General features: G+C 41.7%; 2 protein-coding genes across 10 annotated transcripts in view; both read left to right on the plus strand.

Annotated features, from left to right (window-relative positions):
• The window catches only part of LOC110496019 (cugbp, Elav-like family member 3a), a 37,478-nt gene extending 22,510 nt beyond the window's left edge, over nucleotides 1–14,968 (plus strand). For 2 of the 8 annotated variants that reach the window (XM_021571636.2, XM_021571635.2), the window contains exons 4-13: nucleotides 4,252–4,300; nucleotides 5,100–5,228; nucleotides 5,657–5,736; nucleotides 6,440–6,583; nucleotides 8,641–8,773; nucleotides 8,985–9,125; nucleotides 9,333–9,608; nucleotides 9,788–9,931; nucleotides 10,144–10,276; nucleotides 14,650–14,968. In XM_021571636.2, the coding sequence (XP_021427311.1) occupies nucleotides 4,252–4,300; nucleotides 5,100–5,228; nucleotides 5,657–5,736; nucleotides 6,440–6,583; nucleotides 8,641–8,773; nucleotides 8,985–9,125; nucleotides 9,333–9,608; nucleotides 9,788–9,931; nucleotides 10,144–10,271 (1,224 nt within the window). In that variant the 3' untranslated portion in view covers nucleotides 10,272–10,276; nucleotides 14,650–14,968. Of the gene's footprint in view, nucleotides 1–4,251; nucleotides 4,301–5,099; nucleotides 5,229–5,656; nucleotides 5,737–6,439; nucleotides 6,584–8,640; nucleotides 8,774–8,984; nucleotides 9,126–9,332; nucleotides 9,609–9,787; nucleotides 9,932–10,143; nucleotides 10,277–12,071; nucleotides 12,162–14,649 lie in introns of all 8 variants that reach the window. The other 6 variants (XR_002469502.2, XM_021571641.2, XM_021571639.2 and 3 more) reach the window with 6 other exon arrangements.
• A 4,849-nt stretch (nucleotides 14,969–19,817) lies between these two features.
• LOC110496020 (ceramide synthase 2) overlaps nucleotides 19,818–24,609 on the plus strand; it is a 28,269-nt gene continuing 23,477 nt past the window's right edge. Inside the window, exon 1 of one of the 2 annotated variants that reach the window (XM_036952507.1) lies at nucleotides 19,818–19,948. The gene's annotated coding sequence lies outside the window, so the exon portion shown is untranslated. Of the gene's footprint in view, nucleotides 19,949–20,391; nucleotides 21,020–24,609 lie in introns of those variants that run through there. The other variant, XM_021571642.2, reaches the window with a different exon arrangement.

Here is a 24,609-nt window from a genome sequence, read left to right on the forward strand (position 1 = left end):
GTGGGGACGAGGGATGCCAGGTTGCTAGGTAACCGGTGTGATGCAATGACCAGTGCTGTGTGATGGAGAGGAGGGAGAAAAATAGTCATTTTGCCCCCCCATCTTCCCTCCCTCCCTCCTTGTAAACGCTCTTGAAAAGTACAGAGATGGTCTCCACTGATATATTTACCGTTCAGAGTCCCTACTTTTCTGGAAGACAGGCAGAATGGATTTGAGATAAAAAAGGGGAGACAAATATGTCACCTTCTTTACATCAGCCTGTTTGGGATTTATTGATACAGTGAGTGAGTGGAGGGGACAAGAGATTATGAGCTTTTCTCTGGTTTGGAAGAGGGTAAGAAAGGAGGGAAGAATGTGATTAACAGGGATGTACACACCCTGTCTCTCCTATCATCTCCCATCCCACATTCACACTGCTCAATAAATGCAAGTGTGTGTCTGAGTGTGTGTGTGTGCACAAGCATCAGTAGGGTGATGTGTGTGTTTGCATTGAGGGGATGGGGTCAGGTGTGGGGGAGGGGTCTTGCTGTGATTTGATTGGATAATCTATGGATTTAATATCTCATACTGTAATCCTAGTGAAATCCTTTTTGGCATCACAGAGGGAAAGATTAACTGTGTGCTCATGTCAATGTGAGCAAGAGAGTGCCTATACATAAGAGACTGCCAGGAACAGACAGTGTATGTGTGCAAAGACTGCCTATGTGGACATTGTGTTTGTGCCACTGTGTTTGTTGATTTTGAATAATAATCATAATGTCTCTGTATATTTGGATTTGAAAAAGGACAACATGAACATTTAAAGCTAAATTGGGTCACAGATAGGGCGGGTTTGGCCTTTGGCCGGGTTTAATCTGTGCTGTGTTTTTAAAATGAGCCTGTTGATTTGCAGAAAAAGAGAAAATATAGAAGAGAAAAATATTAAAATGGCTGGGCTTGCACAGTGCAATAGAAGCAGACATTTTCTTGGTCCCTACAGTATCTGCCCTTGAGGCAGCAATTAAATGCAACAGGCACCGTCCCTTGTCCTTTTGTCCCTATAATTCCAGTTCCCCCCCCAAGCATCCTTTCTCCCTCACGACATATCTAATAATCCCAGCGTCTCTCAACCTAGTACCACCCTTTATTCCTCATAGGTTTTTTCTCTCCTTCATCCATCTCTTTTTCTCTCCTACGCACGATGTTCTGGGCAACCTTGTTTACCTGCTGTGGATCTCATCACAAGGTTGTCATGGTGACCGCAATGCGAGGTGCAGACTTTGTCAGATTAGCAGGGCTGGTTGCCGTGTCGACCTCGAGTGCCACTGCCTTGTTGGCCTCCACTTCTCCACTATAATCGAATTCCATTATCTTGTGCCATTTGCTCCGCTTCTCATCTCCTTATCACAACCGTGGTAACCGTGGAAGAACTCAAGTCATAGATAGACTAACCTAGCGTTTATATGAAATATACTCAAATATTTTATTCAGGGAACATTATATCCTAAAATTCGATTTGAGACATTTGTTGTATTATGTATTAGGTTGTGTCGTTTAAGTCGAAGTGTAGGCTAAGATGTGATCTTTTGGCTTTGTTTTGTGTTTTAATACAGTAGTCTTTCACCCGTTGCAAATTAGGATTTATTCCGCAACTCATTTAGTGGATGACTTTATCCAAGTTGACTTTCCGAACATTTGAGGCGTGTAGAAAAACATCACCTCTGAGCACAAAATTCTATTTACTGACTCCCGGGAACATTCACAACGTAAAAATGCATTTTGATTACTGTTTTCAATCCTTCCCGGTAAACAGGTGCTTCTTAATCCACATGGTCATCTAATTAATTATCGTAATCAATGGGACACTCCACTAGAAAACCCAAGGCCTGCTGGTGATGATGTTTGTGCATGCAGATGGCAAGGGCCCTACCAGCACTGATCAATACTGTCTCCTGGTGACCAATCAAGGCTGATCAATCAGAGACAGGGATCAGTGACTGACTCAAATGTCACCAGCTCCATAATTAAGACCTTAATTAAGCCACCGTTAACACACTGACTCTGCTCTGCTCCTCGCCAATCACTGTCCTCTCTGCATCCTCCACCTGCTCTCCTTCTCAGTGCACCACCACACATGTGAAAGAGAATATTGAAGTGCTTAGCTAGACCTGCATCATTATAATGATTGTGTCATTGGTCCACAAAAGTCATTTTTGTGGATTGTGTTTTTATGATGTGTGAAAGGTTGTCTGTTTCCTTATTTGTTTTGGTTGCTCTTTCCTTACTCTGATTCCATCCATTCCTCTACAGCTCCTTCCCCCTCTCTCTCTCTCTGTTCAGAATCTCCCACCATTCTAATCCAGTGTGCTTCTGTAATCCGGATTAGCCAGCGAGCGTTCTTAATCTTATCACTTGCCTAATCCCGCGTGGTTGTGTGCGTGTGTGTGTGTAAGAGACACACTCATTCTCTGGGAGGGAATATAATTGATGGGGAATGAGAAGAGAGGAAAGGAAGAACAGTAAACCAGGAGGGTGATGGGCAGGGCTTCATTAGAAGCCGAGGGAGTGGCCAGCTCATATTACAGCCCTTTCTTGAGTTCTACATACATACACAATATATGTACAGTAGCAATCAAAAGTTTGAACACACCTACTCATTCAAGGGGTTTTTCTTTATTTTTACTATTTTCTACATTGTATAATAATAGTGAAGACATCAAAACTATGAAATAACACATATGGAATCATGTAGTAACCAGAAAAGTATATATTTAATATTTGAGGTTCTTCAAAGTAGCCTCCCTTTGCCTTGATGACAGCTTTGCATACTCTTGGCATTCTCTCAACCAGCTTCATGAGGTAGTCACCTGGAATTCATTTCAATAAACAGGTGTGCCTTGTTAAAAGTACATTTTTGGTATTTCTTTCTTTCTTAATGCGTTTGAGCCAATCAGTTGTGTTGTGACAAGGTAGGGGCGGTATACAGAAGATATCCTTATTTGGTAAAAGACCAAGTCCATATTATGGCATCAACAGCTCAAATAAGCAAAGAGAAACAACAGTCCATCATTACTAAGACATGAAGGTCAGTAAATCCGGAAAATGTGAAGAAATTCAAGAATGTCTTCAAGTGCAGTCGCAAAAACCATGATGAAACTGGCTCGCATGAGGACCAGCACAGAAAAGGAAGACCCAGAGTTACCTCAGCTGCAGAGGATACGTTCATTAGAGTTAACAGCATCTCAGATTACAGCCCAAATAAATGCTTCACAGAGTTCAAGTAACAGACACATCTCAAAATGAACTGTTCAAAGATGACTGAGTGAATCATCCTTTCATGGTAGAATTTCTACAAGGAAACCACTACTAAAGGACACCAATAAGAAGAAAAGACTTGCTTGGGCCAAGAAACACGAGCAACGGACATTAGACCAGTGGAAATCTGTCCTTTGGTCTGATGAGTCCAAATTTGAGATTTTTGGTTCCAACAGCCGTGTCTTTGTGAGATACAGAGTAGGTGAACAGATGATCTCAGCATGTGTAGTTCTCACCGTGAAGCATGGAGGAGGAGGTGTGATGGCATGGGGGTGCTTTGCTAGTGACACTGTTGGTGATTTATTTAGAATTCAAGGCACACTTAACCAGCATGGCTACCCCACATTCTGCAGCGATACGGCATCCCATCTGGTTTGCGCTTAGTGGGACTATCATTTGTTTTTCAACAGGACAATGACCCAAAACACACCTCCAGGCTGTGTAAGGACTATTTGACCAAGAAGGAGAGTGATGGAGTGCTGCATCAGATGACCTGTCCTCCCCAATCACCCAACCTCAACCAAATTGAGGTGGTTTGGGATGAGTTGGACATCAGAGTGAAGGAAAAGCAGCCAACAAGTGCTCAGCATATGTGGGAACTCCAAGACTGTTGGAAAAACATTCCTCATGAAGCTGGTTGAGAGAATGCCATGAGTGTGCAAATCTGTCATCAAGGTAAAGGGTGGCTACTTTGTAGAATCTCAAAATATAAACTAACTTTTGATTTGTTTAACACTTTTTTGGTTACTACATATGTGTTATTTCATAGTTTTGATGTCTTCACTATTATTTTACAATGTAGAAAATAGTTTTAAAAAATATAGAAAAACCCTTGAATGAGTAAGTGTGTCCAAACTTTTGACTGGTACTGTATGTAAAGCAAATAAACAAGAATCTTCATAATTATGGATGTGCCTTGGGATAAGAGGACCATGTAATGTGGGCTTTCTATTTCAGATGAACCGGCCCATTCAAGTGAAGCCAGCAGACAGCGAGGGCAGAGGGGGTAAGAGACACCCCTCCATAGCAACACCTGTTCAAACAACACCTGAAGATAATTGCAACTGTTCAATCAACACCTTTCCAAAACACCTGTCTAACGTGTTACATTTTTTAAACAACAATCAAGACTAAACCCTGAAATGGCTTCAACAAAAATACCCACTCGTCACTGCTGCTAAGCACCACCTGCCTCTAAATAACACTTCTAGAAATTCTTCCTAACCCCCCCCCCCCCCCCCCCCCCATATTCAAGTACAATTATTCTTAAGTGCCAGACTAAAGAAAGTAAATATAATAAGGATTTCAACTGCTGTTTTCATGACCTCAAAGACATTGTCACCTAGCATACAGAACTGGATGACGAAGGAGCATTCCAGTCTGAGCCAGTTCATGCTCTTTGTGCAGCAGGTTTATTGATACTGCACTCTGGTGGCCTTTTCCATATATAGCAGGGTTATAGCACCATATTCACAGACGTCAATATACTATATATATATTGTAACAACATCCAATTAAAAATGTAGCTGATTGATTAACACATTTGGGTTTATAAAGTGAAACAAGGTGCAAATTCCTGAGCATGTTCTTTCTTGTGTTGTATGATAACTTTTTCTCTTTACCTACATGTTATCCTTTCTCTCTCTCTCAATCATTAAATCATTCCATTCTAATTCCCATGCCCTTTGCCTCTACCTATTACTGGCCTCAACCAACCACTCTCTCTGCTCTTCTCTCCATCACTGTCTGTCCATATTCCTCTCTCTTCGTTCCTGTTTTGGCCCCTCACCTCACATTCCCCTTAGAAGACAGGAAGCTGTTTGTTGGCATGCTGGGGAAGCAGCAGTCGGATGCCGACGTGAGGAAGATGTTTGAGGAGCTTGGGAGCATTGAAGAGTGCACAGTGCTCCGCGGGCCTGACGGCACTAGCAAAGGTAGCCAACACCATTACTGCAACACTGACCGCTACAACGTCTAGCCTTATATCAACACCACAACATCAACACCACTAAAATATTACCATTAAGGTCAGGAATCAGTCACATCCAAACTCATACCACTACAAAGATGGATGCTTAATTTTCTGTGTTTGTTGTATGAGGTATGACTAATTTATAATTTTATTTAACTATTAGTGGACCAGGTAAGTTGACTGAGAACACATTCTCAGCTGGGGAATATAATGATGCAATATGTTTTATAGGTCATAGTTAATATTGGTCAACGTGGTTTATGAGCTATGATTGATGAAGCAATGACGCAGCTATAACTAATGACGCGCCGATTGTCTGATGCATTTTCTAGGGATATGTTGTGTCACGTGAGGGGAGGCCAGGTTTTGACGATGTGTCATGTTTTGTAGGCTGTGCCTTTGTGAAGTACCAGAACAACGTAGAGGCTGCGGCAGCCATCAGCACTCTGCATGGGAGCCGCACTCTACCGGTCAGTCTCAGTCTCAGTCTCTGTCTCTGTCTCTGTCTCTGTCTCTGTCACTCACTCACTCACACAACATAGGGACTCATCTACAGTTAAACACTCCCAAAACACAATGCTACCTTATATAAATGTTACTTACCCTACATTATTCATCTCATATGCATACGTATATACTGTACTCTATATCATCGACGGTATCCTTATGTAATACATGTATCACTAGCCACTTTATACTATACTATGCCACTTTGTTTACATACTCATCTCATTTGTACATACTGTACCCGATACCATCTACTGTATCTTGCCTATGCTGCTCTGTACCATCACTCATTCATATATCCTTATGTACATATTCTTTATCCCCTTACACTGTGTACAAGACAGTAGTTTTGGAATTGTTAGTTAGATTACTTGTTATTACTGCATTGTCGGAACTAGAAGCACAAGCATTTTCGCTACACTCGCATTAACATCTGCTAACCATGTGTATGTGACAAATAAAATTTGATTTGATTTGATTTTGATTTGACACTGCTACCGTCAGACCTCCTCCTACACAAACACTCCATGGCCTACTGTAATTTATAGGAGTTGAGAACATATTTGTGGAATGCCCTCATCAGTCCTCGTGTTAGTGATATAGGTCATTTGGTTACAGAGATGTGTGTCATTTTTGCTGTGTAATATCTGTAATCTCTCCCTGCAGGGTGCCTCCTCCAGCCTGGTGGTGAAGTTCGCCGACTCTGAGAAAGAGCGAGGGATAAGGCGCATGCAGCAGGTGGCGTCCCAGCTGGGGGTCATCAGTCCCATGACCTTACACCTCGGGGCTTACAATGCCTACACACAGGTAGTGAGTACTAGTAGTACTGAACCCCAAACACAGGCATTATGCAGAGATTGTAATACACAGGCCAACACACTAGTTGTAGTAAAATGGCTATGTCCCAAATGGCACCCTATTTCTTATATGGGTCAAAAGTAGTGCACTACAGTGCATTCCGAAAGTATTCAGACCCCTTAACTTTTTACACAATTTGTTACGTTACAGCCTTATTAAAAAAAATCCATATGAATCTACACACAATACCCAATAATGACAAAGCGAAAACAGGTTTTTAGAAATGTTTGCAAATGTATTCAACATTTTAAAACAGAAATAGCTTATTTACATAAGTATTCAGACCCTTTGCTATGAGACTTGAAATTGAGCTCCGGTGCATCCTGTTTCCATTGATCATCCTTGAGATGTTTTCTACAACTTGATTGGAGTCCACCTGTTGTAAATTCAATTGATTGGACATGATTTGGAAAGGCATACACTTGTCTAGAAAAGGTCCCACAGTTGACAGTGCATGTCAGAGCAAAAACCAAGCCATGAGGTTGAAGGAATTGTCCGTTGAGCTCCGAGACATGATTGTGTCGAGGCACAGAGCTAGGGATGGATACCAAAACATTTCTACAGCATTGAAGGTGTCAGGTGCGTGAATGAGGACCCAAAAGCGAATTTAACAAAACAGAGTTTCTTTAATGACGAAACACACGTAGGCTCAGATGGACAGGCAGATTCCGACAGGACAGGACAAGGTTAGATGAACAGGCAGATTCCGACAGGACAGGACAAGGTTGCAGCAAACATGACGATAGTCTGGTACAGGCATGAGTAACACAAACGAGAATCCGAAAAAGACAGAAGCAGAAACAGAGAGAGATATAGGGACCTAATCAGAGGGAAAAAGGGAACAGGTGGGAAAAGGGGTGAACGAGGTAGTTAGAGAAGACAAGGAACAGCTGGGGGAAAGAGGGGAAGAAAAGGTAACCTAATACGACCAGCAGAGGGAGACAGGGTGAAGAGAAAGAACAGGAACAGGACACAACATGACAATACATGACAGAAGGTCCCGAAGAACACAGTGGCCTCCATCATTCTTAACTGGAAGAAGTTTGGAACCACCAAGACTAATCGGGGGAGAAGGGCCTTCGTCAGGGAGGTGACCAAGAACCCGATGGTCACTTTGACAAAGCTCCAGAGTTCCTATGTGGAGATGGGAGAACCTTCCAGAAGGACAACCATCTCTGCAGCACTCCACCAATCAGGCCTTTATGGTAGAGTGGCCAGACTTTGCTTGGAGTTTGCTCCTAAACAAGATTCTCTGGTCTGATGAACCCTAGATTGAACTCTTAGGCCTGAATGCCAAGCGTCACATCTGGAGGAAACTTGGCACAGTGAAGCATGGTGGGTGGCAGCATCATGCTGTGGGGATGTGTTTCAGCGGCAGGGACTGGGAGACTAGTCAGGATTAAGGCAAAGATGAACAGAGCAAAGTACAGAGAGATCCTTGATGAAAACCTGCTCCAGAGTTCTCAGGACCTCAGACTGGGGAGAAGGTTCACCTTCCAACAGGACAACAACCCTAAGCACACAGCCAAGACAATGCAGGAGTGGCTTCAGAACAAGTCTCTGAATGTCCTTGTATGGCCCAGCCACAGCCCGGACTTGAACCCGATCAAACATCTCTGGAGAGACCTCAAAATAGCTGTGCAGCAACGCTCCCCATCCAACATGACAGAGCTTGAGAGGATCTGAAGATAAAAATAGGAGAAACTCCCCAAATACTGGTGTGCCAAGCTTGTAGCGTCATACCCAAGAAGACTCAAGGCTGTAACTGCTGCCAAAGGTGCTTGAACAAAGTACTGAGTAAAGGGTTTGAATACTTTTCATTTTTAATACATTTGCAAAAATGCATACATTTTAGAATAAGGATGTAACGTAACATTTTTGTGGAAAAAGTCAAGGGCTCTGAATAATTTCCGAATGTACTGTATATGGGGAATATGGTGCCATTTGGGACGCATACTGACAGTGAATGACATCGAAGGACTCCCTCTTTCTCTCTTCATTCTTTGTAGCTGGTGCAGCAGCAGGCTCTGGTGGCCCAGTCGGCGTATTTGTCTCCTGTATCCACCATCACCTTGCAGCAGTTGGCTGCCCTCAACCCCAGCAGCCTCATGGCCACGCCCATCGCATCACTCACTACCTCAGGTAATAAGAAGCTCCCATCCTCCACCACTTCATCCCCTCCTACAGGATTCTCTGCTCGTCTCACAGTTTCTCTTTATTCTTTATACAGTATATATTTTGTTTTTCTAGAGTCTTTGCCCCATATATTTCTGCCTTTGATACTATTTTATTGCATTTGTTATTGTGTTTGTTTGACCATGTCTGTCTGTCCCCGAATGCTCTTCCTGTGCAGGGACCAGCACTCCACCCACCATGGCAGCTACACCGATGCCTGCTCTGCCTCCACCACTCAGCTACCCTCCAGTGCCAGCTCCACCCAATGGACAGTCAGCATCTGAAACCCTGTACACCAATGGAGTTCATTCTTACCAAGGTATCTCACTCAATCTGATGAAAGTCAAGAGTATCATTATGAAAATGTAATCCAATGAACCTTAACTAGGATTTTGGTTTGTTTACTAAGAATCCTGGTGCACGGCACCCAATGCCATTTAGAGAATGTACTCATCCTCCAAAAAGATTGTTTGTACAGCAGTTGATAAATCATGCTGTTATTTTTCTCTTTGATTTTCTCTCTCAGCTCAAAGTCCAGTTTTGGATCCTATTCAGCAAGCGTACGCAGGGATGCAGCACTACACAGGTGGGACAGTAGTGAGTCCGCTTGAGTCCTTAAAATTTCCCAGAGGAAATTTTAGGTTTGAAATGCCCTCTCAACAGTCCTTAATGTTTACTTATGCGAACACACCCACAGCAACGTACCCTGCTGCCTATGGAATGGTAGGGCAGCCATTCCCACACCAACACACAATGCTTGCACAGCAACATCAGCAGCCTCAGCAACTGCAGCAACGAGAAGGTAATTTCTACCTACTTGTCCTCCCTCCTATGAATTCTCACTTTTGACTATTTTCAAAGCTGGTTTCCCACAAAGTTTATACTGCCTCAATCACTACCTCATCCTGATAATCTCAAGTCACGTAAGAACCCCTCAGGGAGCCTTGATGGTCTAACCTTGCACTGTATTCTTCTTCTCAGGGCCTGAGGGGTGTAACATCTTCATCTATCACTTGCCTCAGGAGTTCACTGACTCAGAGATGCTGCAAATGTTCATCCCCTTCGGCAACGTCATCTCAGCAAAGGTCTTTGTTGACCGTGCCACCAATCAGAGCAAGTGCTTTGGTGAGTGACGGCGATGACAACGAATGCGTCCCAAATGACACGATGTACCCTATGTAGTGCACTGCTTTTGACCAGGGCCCATAGGGAATAGTGTGCCACATTGGGAACACAGTCAATGATGATATTGAGGAGGCAGTGCTGGGAAGGATTGCTCCCTTCTTGTAGTATTAATACTTTCACAGAATTGTCTATAACTGTTTGCTTCTCTTCAGGTTTTGTGAGTTTTGACAACCCGTCCAGTGCTCAGACAGCAATTCAGGCCATGAATGGTTTCCAGATTGGCATGAAGAGACTCAAGGTGCAGCTTAAGAGGCCCAAGGATGCCAACCGACCCTACTAAATGAGGTGAGCAAGGTGGGATGAGAATGAAGGGTGAGATGGATGGTCAGGGCGATTGACAGGGAGTGGAAACTGTTAAAGGTAGGTTATGGCAGGGTTATTCATCTTATAACCTAAGAGGGCTGAAGCCTGCTGGTTTTCTGTTCTACCTGAGAATGAATTGCACCCAACCGCTGTCCCAGGTCTAAGTCAGTATCTGATTAGAGGGCAACAATGAAAAAATGCAGTGGAACTGGCTTCGGTGTCTTAAGGGCGTTATGGGATAAAGGGAGAATTTTATGTTTTAATTTTGTGGAAGATCAGTATTAAAATGATCAACTGTGATAAAATACACTGCATGACCAAAAGTATGTGGACACCTGCTCGTCGAACATCTCATTCCAAAATCATGGGCGTTAATATGGAGTTGGTCCCCTCTTTGCTGCTACAACAGCCTCCACTCTTCTGTGAAGACTTTCCACTAGATGTTTTAACATTTCTGTGGGGACTTCCATTCAGCCACAAGGTCGGGCACTGATGATGGGAAATTAGGCTTGGCACGCAGTCTGTGTTCCAATTCATCCAAAAAGGTGTTAGATGGGTTTGAGGTCAGGGCTCTGTGACAAATATACATTTCTGTATTGACTTTGCTTTGTGCACGGGGGCATTGTCATGCGGAAACTGGAAAGGGCCTTCCCCAAACTGTTGCCACAAAGTTGGAAGCACAGAATCGTCTAGAATGTAATTGCTGTAGTGTTAAAATTTCCCTTCACCGGAACTAAGGGGCCTAGCCTGAACTATGAAAAACAGCCACAGATCATTATTCTTCCTCCACCAAACTTAACAATTGCCACTATGCATTGGGGCATGTAGCGTTCTCCTGGCATCTGCCAAACCCAGATTCCTCCGCCAGACTGCCAGATGGTGAAGCTTGATTCATCACTCCAGAGAACGCGTTTCCACTGGTCCAGAGTCCAATGACGGCGAGCATTACACCACTGCAGCCAACGCTTGGCATTGCGCATGGTGATCTTAGGGTTGTGTGTGGTTCCTTGGCCATGGAAACCCATTTCAGGAAGCTCCCGACGAACAGTTATATTGCTGACGTTGCTTCCAGAGGCAGTTTGGAACTCGGTAGTGAGTGTTGCAACCAAGGACAGACGTGCTACGCGGCCCTTTTCTGTGAGGTTGTGTGGCCTACCACTTTGCGGCTGAGACGTTGTTGCTCCTAGACGTTTCCACTTCACAATAACAGCACTTACAGTTGAACGGAGCAGCACTAACAGGGCAGAAATTTGCGAAATAACTTGTTGGAATGGTGGCATCCTATGATGGTGCCACGTTGAATGTCACTGAGCTCTTGAGTACGGGCCATTCTACTGCCAATGTTTGTCTAGGGAGATTGCATGGCGGTGTGCTCGATTTTAAACACCTGTCAGCAACGGCTATGGCTGCAATAGCAGAATCCACTGATTTGAAGGGGTGCCCACATACTTTTGTATATATAGTGTAAGTGACCCAGATCCACATGTGAGTGAGGTGACAGTCTTCTAAAAGCAGTAGTTGTTTAAAACATTTAGACAAAATCATAGGACTACTTGGTTTGTTGAGATATGGCCATAACACTGCCATGACAAAAGGGTTGACAAAATGTTTAATTATTCAAAAGTAGATTTTAAATAGTCCAGACAAATATAACAAGTGTTGTATGATTGGGTTGAAGACAATAACTATTATACGTTATTAATTTATTTTGTACTTTTTATTTATTGTTTTTGTGCTGTGTCATATGTCATTTTCCTTAAAAAACATCATACCACAGTCAAGACTGTCCTGTCCATACATATATCGTGGAGACTACGTGGCTATGGTTGCCTAGCAACCGCTAAAAACCCCTTCCTCTCACAGCGTTGTAAGTTAATTGGCCTGTGTTGGTTGCTGTGGCAATATTGCCTGTGATGGTTGCCATTAGCAATTTTATTTTTGACCGTTGCCTTTATTCACCATGCTCAACTGCATGGCGAGTTGCTGTGGCGACCATGAATTGTGTTTGGTGCATTGTGAGTTTCCTCTATTATTTTGTCCTGTTTTGCAAACACTGATCAATTATACTATCACTGTACTCGAGATTTTGTAAGCAATTGATTATCATGACATGCTACTATATTTTTTTGTAATATAAGTATTTTATTGCGCAGAGCAATATTAAGCATTAACCCTAAAATCAAACATGGATATAAATATTTCCTTTGATGGATTATGTTTTTGATTAGTTTCCTTTTTGTTGTTTGTCATGATTATCATTCTTACATATGTTTAGTTGGTTGGTGTTTTAGTTTCCGGGAGCACAGGGTTTTTGTGAGGTTGTAATTGAATCCAAGTGACTTTGTGCCTGAACTTTGTTTGTTTTTGGTATGACTCGTTGTGAGAATAAGTATGTGTAGCCTACCTACAAATTAGTGACATAATGATGCTGTGTGCATATGTGTACCTGTGCAGATCCACATAAAGTACTTGTGTGTATTAATAAATAAAGTAGTGTGTGTGGTTTTGTGTGTGTGTACCAAGTGAGACACTAACATTTCATGTGAGAGTTTGGGGTAAAATTGTATGTTGTCATTGTGACACATCACACTTGCTGCTGACTGAGGTACAGTATTCCTCTGTAGGAATTCTGGGTTACTACAAATTTCCAATCAAACAAGAAGCCATAGGCTACGGTCTCATGTGCAACCTTTGATATAACTGCTTATTTTAGAGGATGAGTTTGAAAATCGTCCTCTGTTATCTTTTTAAATTATTTAATAGGAATGTATATTTTTTGACTCAATTGTTTGGTCAATGAGATTTAACATTGGACTAGAGTATTAAAAATATCTCCCAGAATTCCTATTGTGCATGTTTGGAATTTATTTGCCTGCCAAAACAAGACAAAAAAAATATTTAAATAAGAAATGCACATCAATGCAGCAGTATGGTTGTCACTGTATGAGTTGCATGTACCCTAGGCGTGCTTGTTTAGTGAAAAATGAGGACATCCATGTGATATCTGTGTAACCAACGTGTTTGAAGATGTTTCTCCCACACTGAAGAGTGTGAACATATTAAATATACAGTGGGGTCAGAAATGATTGACACCCTTTATAAAGATGAGGAAAAATTACTGTAGAAAATATATAATTAAAATACTGATCAATATTCTATGCTCCAAAAATGTTTGAAAACAATAAATAATAATAATAATTTTATACTAATACTGCTCAGGGAAATAGATTTTGTTTAAAAAGTAATAGTTTTTTTCTTAAGAAAAGGTAGGGAGGGGTTCAAGGGATTGACAGACCTGTTTTCAAAACCTTTCAATACCTCACCTTGCGAGGATAACGTCACTGAGCCTTAAAAAAAAATGTTTTATGAGTTGGAGGACACATTGGGAGGGATCTTAGACCATTCGTCCATACAGAATCTTTCCAGATCCTTGATATCATTAATATGCGCTTATGGGCTGCCCTCTTCTATTCAAACCACAGGTTTTCAATGGGTTTCAAGTCGTGAGATTTTTGGCAAATTTAACCATTTCTTTGTAGATTTAGATGTGTGATTGTCTTGCTGGAAGATCCACTTGCGGACAAGTTTCAGCCTCCTGGCAGAGGTAGCCAGGTTTGCCTAGTTGGGTAATGTTTATGATGCCGTTAAACTTAACAAGGCTCAAGGACCAGTTGAAAAAAAATAGCTTGACGTGTAGGCCTTGTCAAAGAAGTCAACGGCATCATGAGCTTTACCCAGTACCAGGATATTTTAGCCAAAAACCTGGTTGTCTCTGCCAAGAGGCTGAAATTTGGCCGCAAGTGGATCTTCCAGCAAGACAATAACCCCAAGCACTGAAGTAAACATCAAAACCCACAAAGAAATGGTTAATTGACCCCAAAATCAAAATTCGACAATGGCCATCTCTCTCTCTGAATATAGTAGTCCATAAGCGCAGACAAAGAATATCAAGGATCTGGAAGGATTCTGATTGGAGGAATGGTCTAAGATCCCTCCCAATGTGTTCTCCAACCCATAAAACATTTTAGAAAAAGGCTCAGCGACATTATCCTCGCAAAGTGAGGTATTGAAAACGGGTGTCAATCATTTTGACCCCTACCATTCCGAGAAAAAAAAGAATTACTTGTTAAACTAAATCTTTCTCTGAACAACTGTATTAGTATAAAATAATATAATTTACCCATTATTTTGAGCATACAATACAGCTCAGTGTTAGAATTATTTAATTTATACAATCATTTTTGCTCATCTTTATCAAGGCTGTCAATAATTTCAGACTCCACTGTATATGCTAATCTAAACTATTTTAATATTTGTATTCATCCTCTCTCTTTCTTTCTGTCTCTCTCTCCCAGGGAAGATATGAGTTCTATCAAGAAACTACTTCCAGCATTTTGGTTTCGCCCAAACCGTATAGCAAAGGAGCAACAACACTTCTCGAAAAATAAGATCAAATATATGTATCATCTAAAAATCAGCAACAACAGAATAAAACATATGTGGTGGGTGGTTCGGAGTACACATACCATTCCACAGCTGGATTCAGTCATTATGTACAGTACCAGTCAAAAGTTTGGACACACCTACTCATTCACATTTTTTCTTTATTCTTGCTATTTTCTACATTGTATAATAATGTTGAAGTCATCAACTTCAACTATGAAATAACACATGAAATCAGGTAGTAACCAAAAAAGTGTTTTATATTTGAGATTTTTCAAAGTAGCCACCCTTTACCTTGATGACAGCTTTGCACACTCTTGGCATTCTCTCAACCAGCTTCATGAGGTAGTCACCTGGAATGCATTTCAATTAACAGGTGTGTCTTGTCAAAAGTTCATTTGTGGAATTTCTTTACTTTTGTCAGTTGTGTTGTGACAAGGTAGGGGTGGTATTCAGAAGATAGCCCTATTTGGCAAAAGACCAAGTCCATATTATGGCAAGAACAGTTCAAATAAGAAATTACAGTCCATCATTACTTTAAGACATGAAGGTCAATCAATCGGGAAAATGTCAAGAACTTTGAAAGTTTCTTCAAGTGCAGTTGCAAAAACCATCAAGCGCTATGATGAAACTGGCTCTCATGAGGACTGCCACAGGAAAGGAAGATCCGGAGTTACCTCAGCTGCATAGGATAAGTTCATTAGAGTTAACTGCACCTCAGATTGCAGCCCAAATAAATGCTTTACCGAGTTCAAGTAACAGACATCTCAACATCAACTGTTCAGAGGAGACTGCATGAGTCAGGCTTTCATGATCGAATTGATGGTTTGGAATGAATTGGACTGCAAAGTGAAGGAAAAGCAGCTAACAAGTGCTCAGCATATGTGGGAACTCCTTCAAGACTGTTGGAAAAGCATTCCAGGTGAAGCTGGTTGAGAGAATGCCAAGAATGTGCAAAGCTGTCATCAAGGCAAATGGTGGCTACTTTAAAGAATCTAAATTCTAAAATATATTTTGATTTGATAAACACCTTTTTTGGTTACTACATGATTCCATGTGTTATTTCTTAGTTTTGATGTCTTCACTGTTATTCTACAATGTAGAAATAGAAAAATTAAGAACAACCCTTGAATGTGTAGGTGTGTCCAAACTTTTGACTGGTACTGTACAAACTGTACTGTCAGATACAAGGTCTACATGAAAAATAATATCACTTATTCTAATGAACAGGGTTTCACTGAATAGGGTGGTTTGTGGTCCATAACTTAAGAGGGAAGGGCAATGTATGGGATGGAGAAGTGGGATGGTAACCTTATTGGGGGAAAAAATGCTATTTTGTATGATTACCATTGGTCGAATTGGTATGTAGATTTAGTTTATTATTTTAAATTAAAGACGAGGAGTAATTAAGCAAGAAGAACAATCAACTTCTTCTCACTGTACATATCTTTGTTTTAAATGGAGTCAAATAATGAAAAAATGTGTAAGTCATTACAACCACTACTATTGTTATTGGCATAGGGGTGTGAGGGATGGGAATTGGGTGGAATTTTTGTATCTTAATTTTTTACTTTTAATGTATTTGTTATGCAATTGAAGTGGGAGATATGGCTATTTTTTATTTTAGAAAATAGAATATTCCTATGGTCTACAGTACAAGACGATGGATACACGTATTGTAGAATTTGTAATTACATAAATGTAATTATCAAAATCATAATTGTTTCATTATTTATTCTCAAAAATTGCTGTTTTAAAACATATGTCTTTAAGAAAAATAAAGTACAATTTCGAAAATGATGTGTGCATGGTGTGTAACAGAGAGCTGTGGGTTTTTATATATACAGTTGCGGCCAAATATATAGACACCCTTGCACTTTCCTTAAATAAGAAATTGAAAAAACGTTTGGTTTCCACACGTTGTTGGATTTGAAACATTGCATAACCAAATTTATTTTTGTAAGATTAAGTTTACAATTTGATTTGAGAAAATAAAGAAAATAGATTGTACAAAGTTATTGTTACCCTGGAACTAATAATTGATTGCACATCTTTTGGCCAAGATACAGTAAATGCCAACAAATGCACCCTCCCTACAATCAACGATGGGGGAGATTTGATAATGCTGTTGTGTTTCGTTGTTGCCTCTGATACTGGGGGTCTTGAACGTGTACAAGAAATCAGCAGATTATCAGGTGTTTTGTAGTCCAATGTTCAACCCAGAGTCTAAAAACCGGGTCTCCATTGAAGGCTGTGAGTCTTCCATCAGGACAATGACCCCCAACACATCACAAAGCACCCAGGAATCGTTAAGAAGAGATACTGGACTGTTTTGGAGTGGCCAGCTAAGAGTCCAGATCTGAATCACATCCAAAACCTATGGCAAGATCAGAAAACAGCAGTTGGTGGAGGGCAACCCTCAAATATTGAATAATTAGATCAGTTTGATGTTGAAAAGTGGGCCAAATTGTCTGTAGAAATGTGCAGCAAGCTCATTGATGGCTACAATAAGCATATGTCTGCAGTTGTCATGGTTAAGGGTGTGCAACCAAGTACTAGCTCCGGGGTGCCGATAATATTGTCCAAGCCATTTGCCTTTATTTTCTCAATTCAAAATTGTAATCTTAAACTTACAAAAATAAAATAGGTTTTGCAATGTTGAAAATCCAATAAGGATTTGACCAAAAGTTGTATTTTCAATTTCAACTTATTTTAGAAGAAATAGGGAATTATTTGCCAAGTTAAATAAAGGTTAAAGAAAAAAAGAAAAAGACAAAAGAAAAGTGCAAGGGTGACAATATTTGTCCGTAACTATATACCTTGAAAGATGTATTTTCTGGCTTTCACTTTACTCTAGTACCGCTACTTCCCCATTGGGTGGTTCCATGTCAATCATGACATCCACCATCTCAAATTGTTCTGAAACTGTGTCTGTAGTTAGAAACACATAAGATTAGCATTCCTGAAACATTGTTCTGTTGAAATATAATTTGATCTGAAAAATTCAGCTAATTGATTGCGCCCAAATTGACCATTTTAATTTACAGGATTCAGATATTCAATAAATACTGTACCTAAAATTCTATTTGGAGCAAACTTTTTTCTAACAATGAGTAAGACATGAGGAATCCAAAGAAATGGTCAGACGCCAACCATGGACCACCCACGCCATTCCCACATGAATCGTATAAATTAAAGTGTCCAATTTGGGTGCAATCAATTATCTTAATTTCATAGAGATCAAATTATACTTCAACAAAATTGTTGCAGAAATGCTAATCTTATCTGTTTCTAACAACAGAAACAATTTCAAAATCATCTGAGATGATGGGTGTCAAGCCTCTTTCTTGTGCTTTTTGAGGTGAAAAGACCCCATTGCAATATAGTAAGACACAATGTGGGATTATAGTATTAGGGGTATACAACACAGATTGCCATTGGCCTAGACCTAACGCATCTATATTGAACCTCCAGCGGCATAGCTAAACTAGTTTGTACTGGAGGTCGATCCGATGGTCCATTGAAAGCATGGCAAACTTATTTTCAACCAACGTTAACCTGGTAATACTTTCTTCATTCTTGATTTGCAAGGAATCAGTGTCTTATAAACATCTGTTTCTAGATCCAGGAGGAACTCCAAAAACCTGAGAATATTCTGAAAAATATCATTTTGATGGAACTAGTCATTTCTAAGCAACGTGGCCATGTGTAGGAGAAGATAACATGTAACACAGCACAAACTAAACAACACAAACAAAGACCTATACACAACATGCAGCAGGCATTTCTCACTCTGTACAAAAAGTGTATATGTATTATTTTTAATTTTATTAAATGTTTTACTTTTACCCATTTTTCTCCCCAATTGGTAGGTACAGTCTTGTCCCATTGCTGCAACTCCCCTACAGACTTGGGAGAGGCGAAGGTCGAGAGCCATGCGTCCTCCGAAACACGACCCAGCCAAGCCGCACTGCTTCTTGACACACTGCTCGCTTAACCTGGAAGCCAGCCACACCAATGTGTTGGAGGAAAAAACCATCCAGCTGGCGACCGAAGTCAGCTTGCAGGCGCTTGGCCCGCCACAAGGAGTTGCTAGAGCGCGATGGGACAAGGAAATCCCAGCCAGCCAAACCCTCTGCTAACCCAAACGACGCTGGGACAATTGTGCGCCGCCTCATGGGTCTCCCGGTCACGGCCGGCTGTAACACAGCCTGGGATCGAACCCGGGTCTGTAGTGACGCCTCAAGCACTGTGATGCAGTGCCACTTCTTTATATTTCCTTGTTATCGGACTTCTACCTGCAACTGGAAAAAGGCGTTTATTAGACACCAGTCCCTTACAAATCGAGAAATAAGGAAGTATCACCACGTAAAGGTGAAAAATTGTCCCCTATCCATAACCCATTCTAAGCTAAAACCATGCACAAAGTAGGCCTACAGGAATCTAAGTAGAGCTATAGGCCCTGCTTTGTCACTTATATTACAGCCTTGTCTGTCTACCCAGACTGTGCTGGTAAAGCAGCAGTTTGAAAATGAATAATTGGCTTTGATACTCTGATTGGTTAGAGATGATCCAATTGCTGATGACTTTGTTTTGTACAACGCCCCTCCTCACTATAAACCACTTCAATGATGGTAGTCTGACTAAAGTATGTAGCAAAAGAGAGCAGTGGAATAATTTAGTTTGAGTTGTCATGTTAATTGCTGCTTAGATAATAGGCTACAATTAATTTAAAGATTTTGTCTAATAATGTGATTCATTCTAGCTCGAACACCAACAATTTGTTTCATAGTCATTTATTACAGGTCAGCCCCAAAGATACTCAGCAGATCTTCAGATAAAATGTACACAGGTCAGTGCATGAAGCCAAAAATGGCCTGTTATGGAAATACGCAGGAGGGGAGGAGATCAGGTGGGACCATTCTAGCCAATGAGAGGGCTTATACGCGTGTGAACGGTGTATAGAACGGTGTATTGACAAAATTCGACACACCCATTTGACCTCCATACAAAAAAATCTCTCACTTCGTTACCTTATTTTTCTTCGACAGATTTTGAGGGGAGTAAAACCTCTCGCTTCGCCTCTTTCTGTCTGATGTAGCCAAGGCTCAAAACTGAACTGTGGCAGAGAAGGAAGAGAAGAAGTGAGAGGGATAATTGGGCCCAAAATCTGTTCTCCAGCAGGTGGCATTTTTCGTTTTTGTTCACATGGTGAGATGAGTATTTGTACGGTGGTCAAATGAGTTTTGAATTTGGTTAACAAAATAATGTAATGGCTTATTTTTTAAAACTTATTTGATCGAATATAAGTGTCGCAATCATTAGGTTGTTACGAGTGTATGGATATAACTAGGACGGACTCGTGACATCCTGGCAACTTTGAGAAAAAAACTGAATCGTCTGGTAGTCACTAGTTAGTCAAACCCCGCCCATTTCTACAATGTATCTACTTAAAATGTGATTTTAAACTTAACCTTAATGACATTGCTAACCTAAACCTAAATTAAGACCAAAAAGAAAATGCTTGTTTTCATGATTTTTTTTTGGGGGGGGGGGGGGGGGGGGGGGCTGTGGTAATTAGTGGAAGCCGGTGTGCCTGTTCCCACGCATATCTGCCTTCTCATTGGCTATAATGGTCCCACCTGAATTTGCCTCCTTGACAACTGCCTTCCATTTTTGAAGAAATGTATTTTCATTGTTAGAGCCGGCACTAGAGTATCTGGTCAACATAAAGGATAATCTTTCGACTGTGCTAGGGTTTGGCAGATGCGTCCCAACAAGTCCAGGCGTTTTCGCATGCCGTACAACGTCACTTTAAATAGCCTGATCCCTGCCACGCCCACTGTCCCGACTCCTACCCTTACCTCAGTGCTCATACTCTACCATCTTCTACTCCCATTCCGTTTGTCCAAATAAGAAACCGGGCTAACCGACGCCCGTTCCCGGCAAACATCTGCCATATCGCTCCGAGCATGTAAAATAACTGTTCCGGGCCCTTATCCCAACAAAAAGTAGAAGTATTTCATAAGAGAGAAAGTTCTACAAACCAAGGGGAAGCATTACATTTTCCGCGAAAATGCAGAAAATTGGCGATCGAGTGGCCGGATAATAATCTTCAATGCAGACTCCAACCAATTTTCATAATCAATTTGGATTATCGTTGATGGCGTCGTCGGCATAGAGCTCAATTGCTTATTCTATAGGAGACATACAGCAATATACCAGTTTCCGCCTTTTCACACTGCGGCGAATAGGCCTACCTGCGTGAAAGATAAAACGGAGGTAAGTTCCCACCGTTATATGGAACTAGATGTGATAAAAGTTTTGTTTGAATTCTTGCAATTGTCATTTTAAAACAGGCTACGTTGGACTACTCACCTCGCATTGTTAGTATTTTAACATTCACTCTCCCTTGGATAGTTAGTCCCCTGAAGATGTGCGCCTATAATGGCTTTTCCGCAAACTTGTCACCCACTTGCCACACAGAGAAATATACTTGAATGTTTTCAAATAATTCAGGATGACAGAAACTCCTGTCAACTTGAGTTTGTCCGAATAGGCTATGTGCTGATCTCGTGGTGATGTTTGTTTAGGAACGCTGCGATAAATGAAGGTCATGGTTTGAAATGCCACGAACTATCGCACAATAACAGTTTGGAAAGAAGAAAATCGTGAAAACGAATGTTTTGGACGTCCTTGGTTTACTTTGGTTGTGTAGGAAATAGCCTATAACGAGCTATAACCTACAGCTGATGAAACGTAAAAGGTCCCACACCCTAAGGAAAGTTACCGGAAATGTTTAGAAGGGTGTGATTGCGGCCCGCAATTCGGAGCGTTCCTTCATTCGCAGGAACCCCTCTTTATTGGGTCCAATTCTATTGGTCAATTTTTAAGCTAGACTCCGGTTCAGTAGCTGGCGGGAGGCAGCGGGCTACACCAGTAGCTAATTAGTTAGGACACAGGTAGACAGTGACCTTCGCCCCCGCCTTCAGGGGCAACACCTGTAGGTAGCTAGCTAACTAGCTTGGACCATAGCTGCGGGAAGGAGGGGTGCTGCAGCACCCCCTGAAAGATCAGAATAAAACAATTATAATTGAAAAAAGTATTCACAGAAGTAGTGCACTCGGCCTTGTATAGATAGATGTCTGTAGCACGGGCAACACTTTTTTTAGCATCTCTGCTTTGTGGTATCATTGTGGTATAATTAATGTTCAATATTTTATCATTACTTAATAAAAAAAATATTTCACTCATATTTTATGTTAACCTGCTTCTCTGTGTTGGAATGGTGTGGGCATACCTCAACAACAGAATGTTGTGGGCGTATACCGATCTTTTAAATGCTAGTAAAACTAACTGCATGCATTTCAACCGATTGCTGACTGCACCCTCCTGCCCGAATAGCATCACTACTCTGGACAGTTCTGACTTAAGAGTATGTGGACAACAATAAATACCTAGGTGTCTGGCTAGACTGTAAACTCTCCTTCCAGACTCACGTTAAGTATCTCCAATCCAAAATAAAATCTAGAATCGGCTTCATATTTCGCAACAAAGCCTCCTTCACTCATGCTGCCAAACACACCTTTGTAAAACTGACTATCCTGCCGATCCTGGACTTCGGCGATGTCATTTACAAAATGGCCTCCAACACTCTACTCAGCAAATTGGGTGCAGTCTATCACAGTGCCATCTGTTTTGTCTCCAAAGCCCCATATACTACCCACCACTGCGACCTGTATGCTCTCGTTGGCTGGCCCTCAATACATATCTGTCGCCAAACCTACTGGCTCCAGGTCATCTGTAAGTCTTTGCTAGGTAAATCCCCGCTCACTGGTCACCATAGCAACACCCACCCGTAGCACACGCTCCAGCAGGTATATTGCACTGGTCATCCCCAAAGCCAACACTTCCTTTGGCCTCTGCCAATGACTGGAACGAATTGCAAAAATCACTGAAGTTGGAGACTTATCTCCCTCTCTAACTTTAAGCATCAGCTGAGCAGCTTACCAATCACTGTACCTGTACACAGCCAATCTGTAAATAGCACACCCAACTAGTCCAGGATGCTGCCAAACACAAAAGGTGTGTTTGGCAGCATGAGTGAAGGATGCTTTGTTGCGGAATAGGAAGCCGATTTCTACATTGAATTTTGGATTGGAGATGCTTAATATGAGTCTGGAAGGAGAGTTTACAGTCTAGCCAGACACCTAGGTATTTATAGTTGTCCACGTATTCTAAGTCAGAACTGTCCAGAGTAGTAATGCTAGGCAGGCGGGCGCAGGCAGCAATCGGTTGAAGAGCATGCATTTAGTTTTACCAGCGTTTTAAGAGCAATTGGAGGCCATGGAAGGAGTGTTGTTGTATGGCATTGAAGCTTTTTGGGGGGTTTATTAACACAGTGTCCAAAGAAGGGCCAGATGTATACAGAATGGTGTTGTCTGCGTAGAGGTGGATCAAAGAATCACCCGCAGCAAGTGCGACATCATTGATGTATACAGAGAAAAGAGTCAGCCCGAGAATTGAACCCTATGGCACCCCCATAGAGACTGCCAGAGGTCCAGACGACAGGCCCTACGATTTGACACACTGAACTCTATCTGAGAAGTAGTTAATGAGCCAGGCGAGGTAGTCATTAGAGAAACCAAGGCTTTTGAGTCTGCCGATAAGAATACGGTGATTGACCTTGGCCAGGTCAATGACGACGGCTGCACAGTACTGTATTTTATCGATGGTGGTTATGATATCGTTTAGGAACTTGAGCGTGGCTGAGGTGCACCCATGACCAGCTTGGAAACCAGGTTGCATAGCGGAGAAGGTACGGTGGGATTCTAAATGGTCAGTGATCTGTTTGTTCACTTGGCTTTCGAAGACTTTAGAAAGGCAGGGCAGGATGGATATAGGTCTGTAACAATTTGGGTCTAGAGTGTCTCCCCCTTTTGAAGAGGGGGATGACCGTGGCTGCTTTCCAATCTTTAGGAATCTCAGACGATATGAAAGAGGGGTTGAACAGACTAGTTATAGTGGTTGCGACAATGGCGGCAAATAATTTTTAGGAAGACAGGGTCCAGATTGTCTAGCCCAGCTGATTTGTAGGGATCCAGATTTTACAGCTCTTTCAGAACATCAGCTGTCTGGATTTGGGTGAAGGAGAAGCGAGGGGGGGGGGCTTGGGTCAGTTGCTGTGGGGGTTGCGGTTGGTGTAGCCAGGTGGAAAGCGTGGCCAGCCGTGGGGAGATGCTTATTGAAATCCTTGATTATCGTGGATTTATCGGTGGTGACAGTGTTTCCTAGCTTCAGTGCAGTGGCCAGCTGAGAGGTGCTCTTATTCTCCATGGACTTTAGTGTCCCATAACTTTTTGGAATTAGTGCTGCAGGATGCAAATTTCTGTTTGAAAAAGCTAGCCTTTGCTTTTGTAACTGACTGTGTTTTTTGGTTACAGACATCCCTGAAAAGTTCCATATCGCGGGGACTATTCAAAGCTAGTGCAGTGCGCCACAGGATGTTTTTGTGCTGGCCAAGGGCAGTCAAGTCTGGATTTAACCAAGGGCTTTCTGTTCTTAGTTATACATTTTTTGAAAGGGGCATGCTTATTTAAGATTGTGAGGAAGGCACTTTTAAAGAACAACCAGGCATCCTCTACTGATTGGGTGAGGTCAATATCCTTTCAGGACACCTGGGCCAGGTCAATTTAGAAAGGCCTGCTCACAGAAGTGTTTTAGGGAGAGTTTGACAGTGATGAGGAGTGGTCGTTTGATCGCTGAGATCCTGGTTGAAAACAGCAAAGGTGTATTTAGAGGGCAGGTTGGTCAGGATGATATCTATGAGGGTGCCCATGTTTATGAATTTGGGGTTGTACCTGGTAGGTTCC

This window comes from Oncorhynchus mykiss, chromosome 18 (genome assembly GCF_013265735.2).
Source record: "Oncorhynchus mykiss isolate Arlee chromosome 18, USDA_OmykA_1.1, whole genome shotgun sequence".
NCBI classification, from domain to species: Eukaryota; Metazoa; Chordata; class Actinopteri; order Salmoniformes; family Salmonidae; genus Oncorhynchus; species Oncorhynchus mykiss.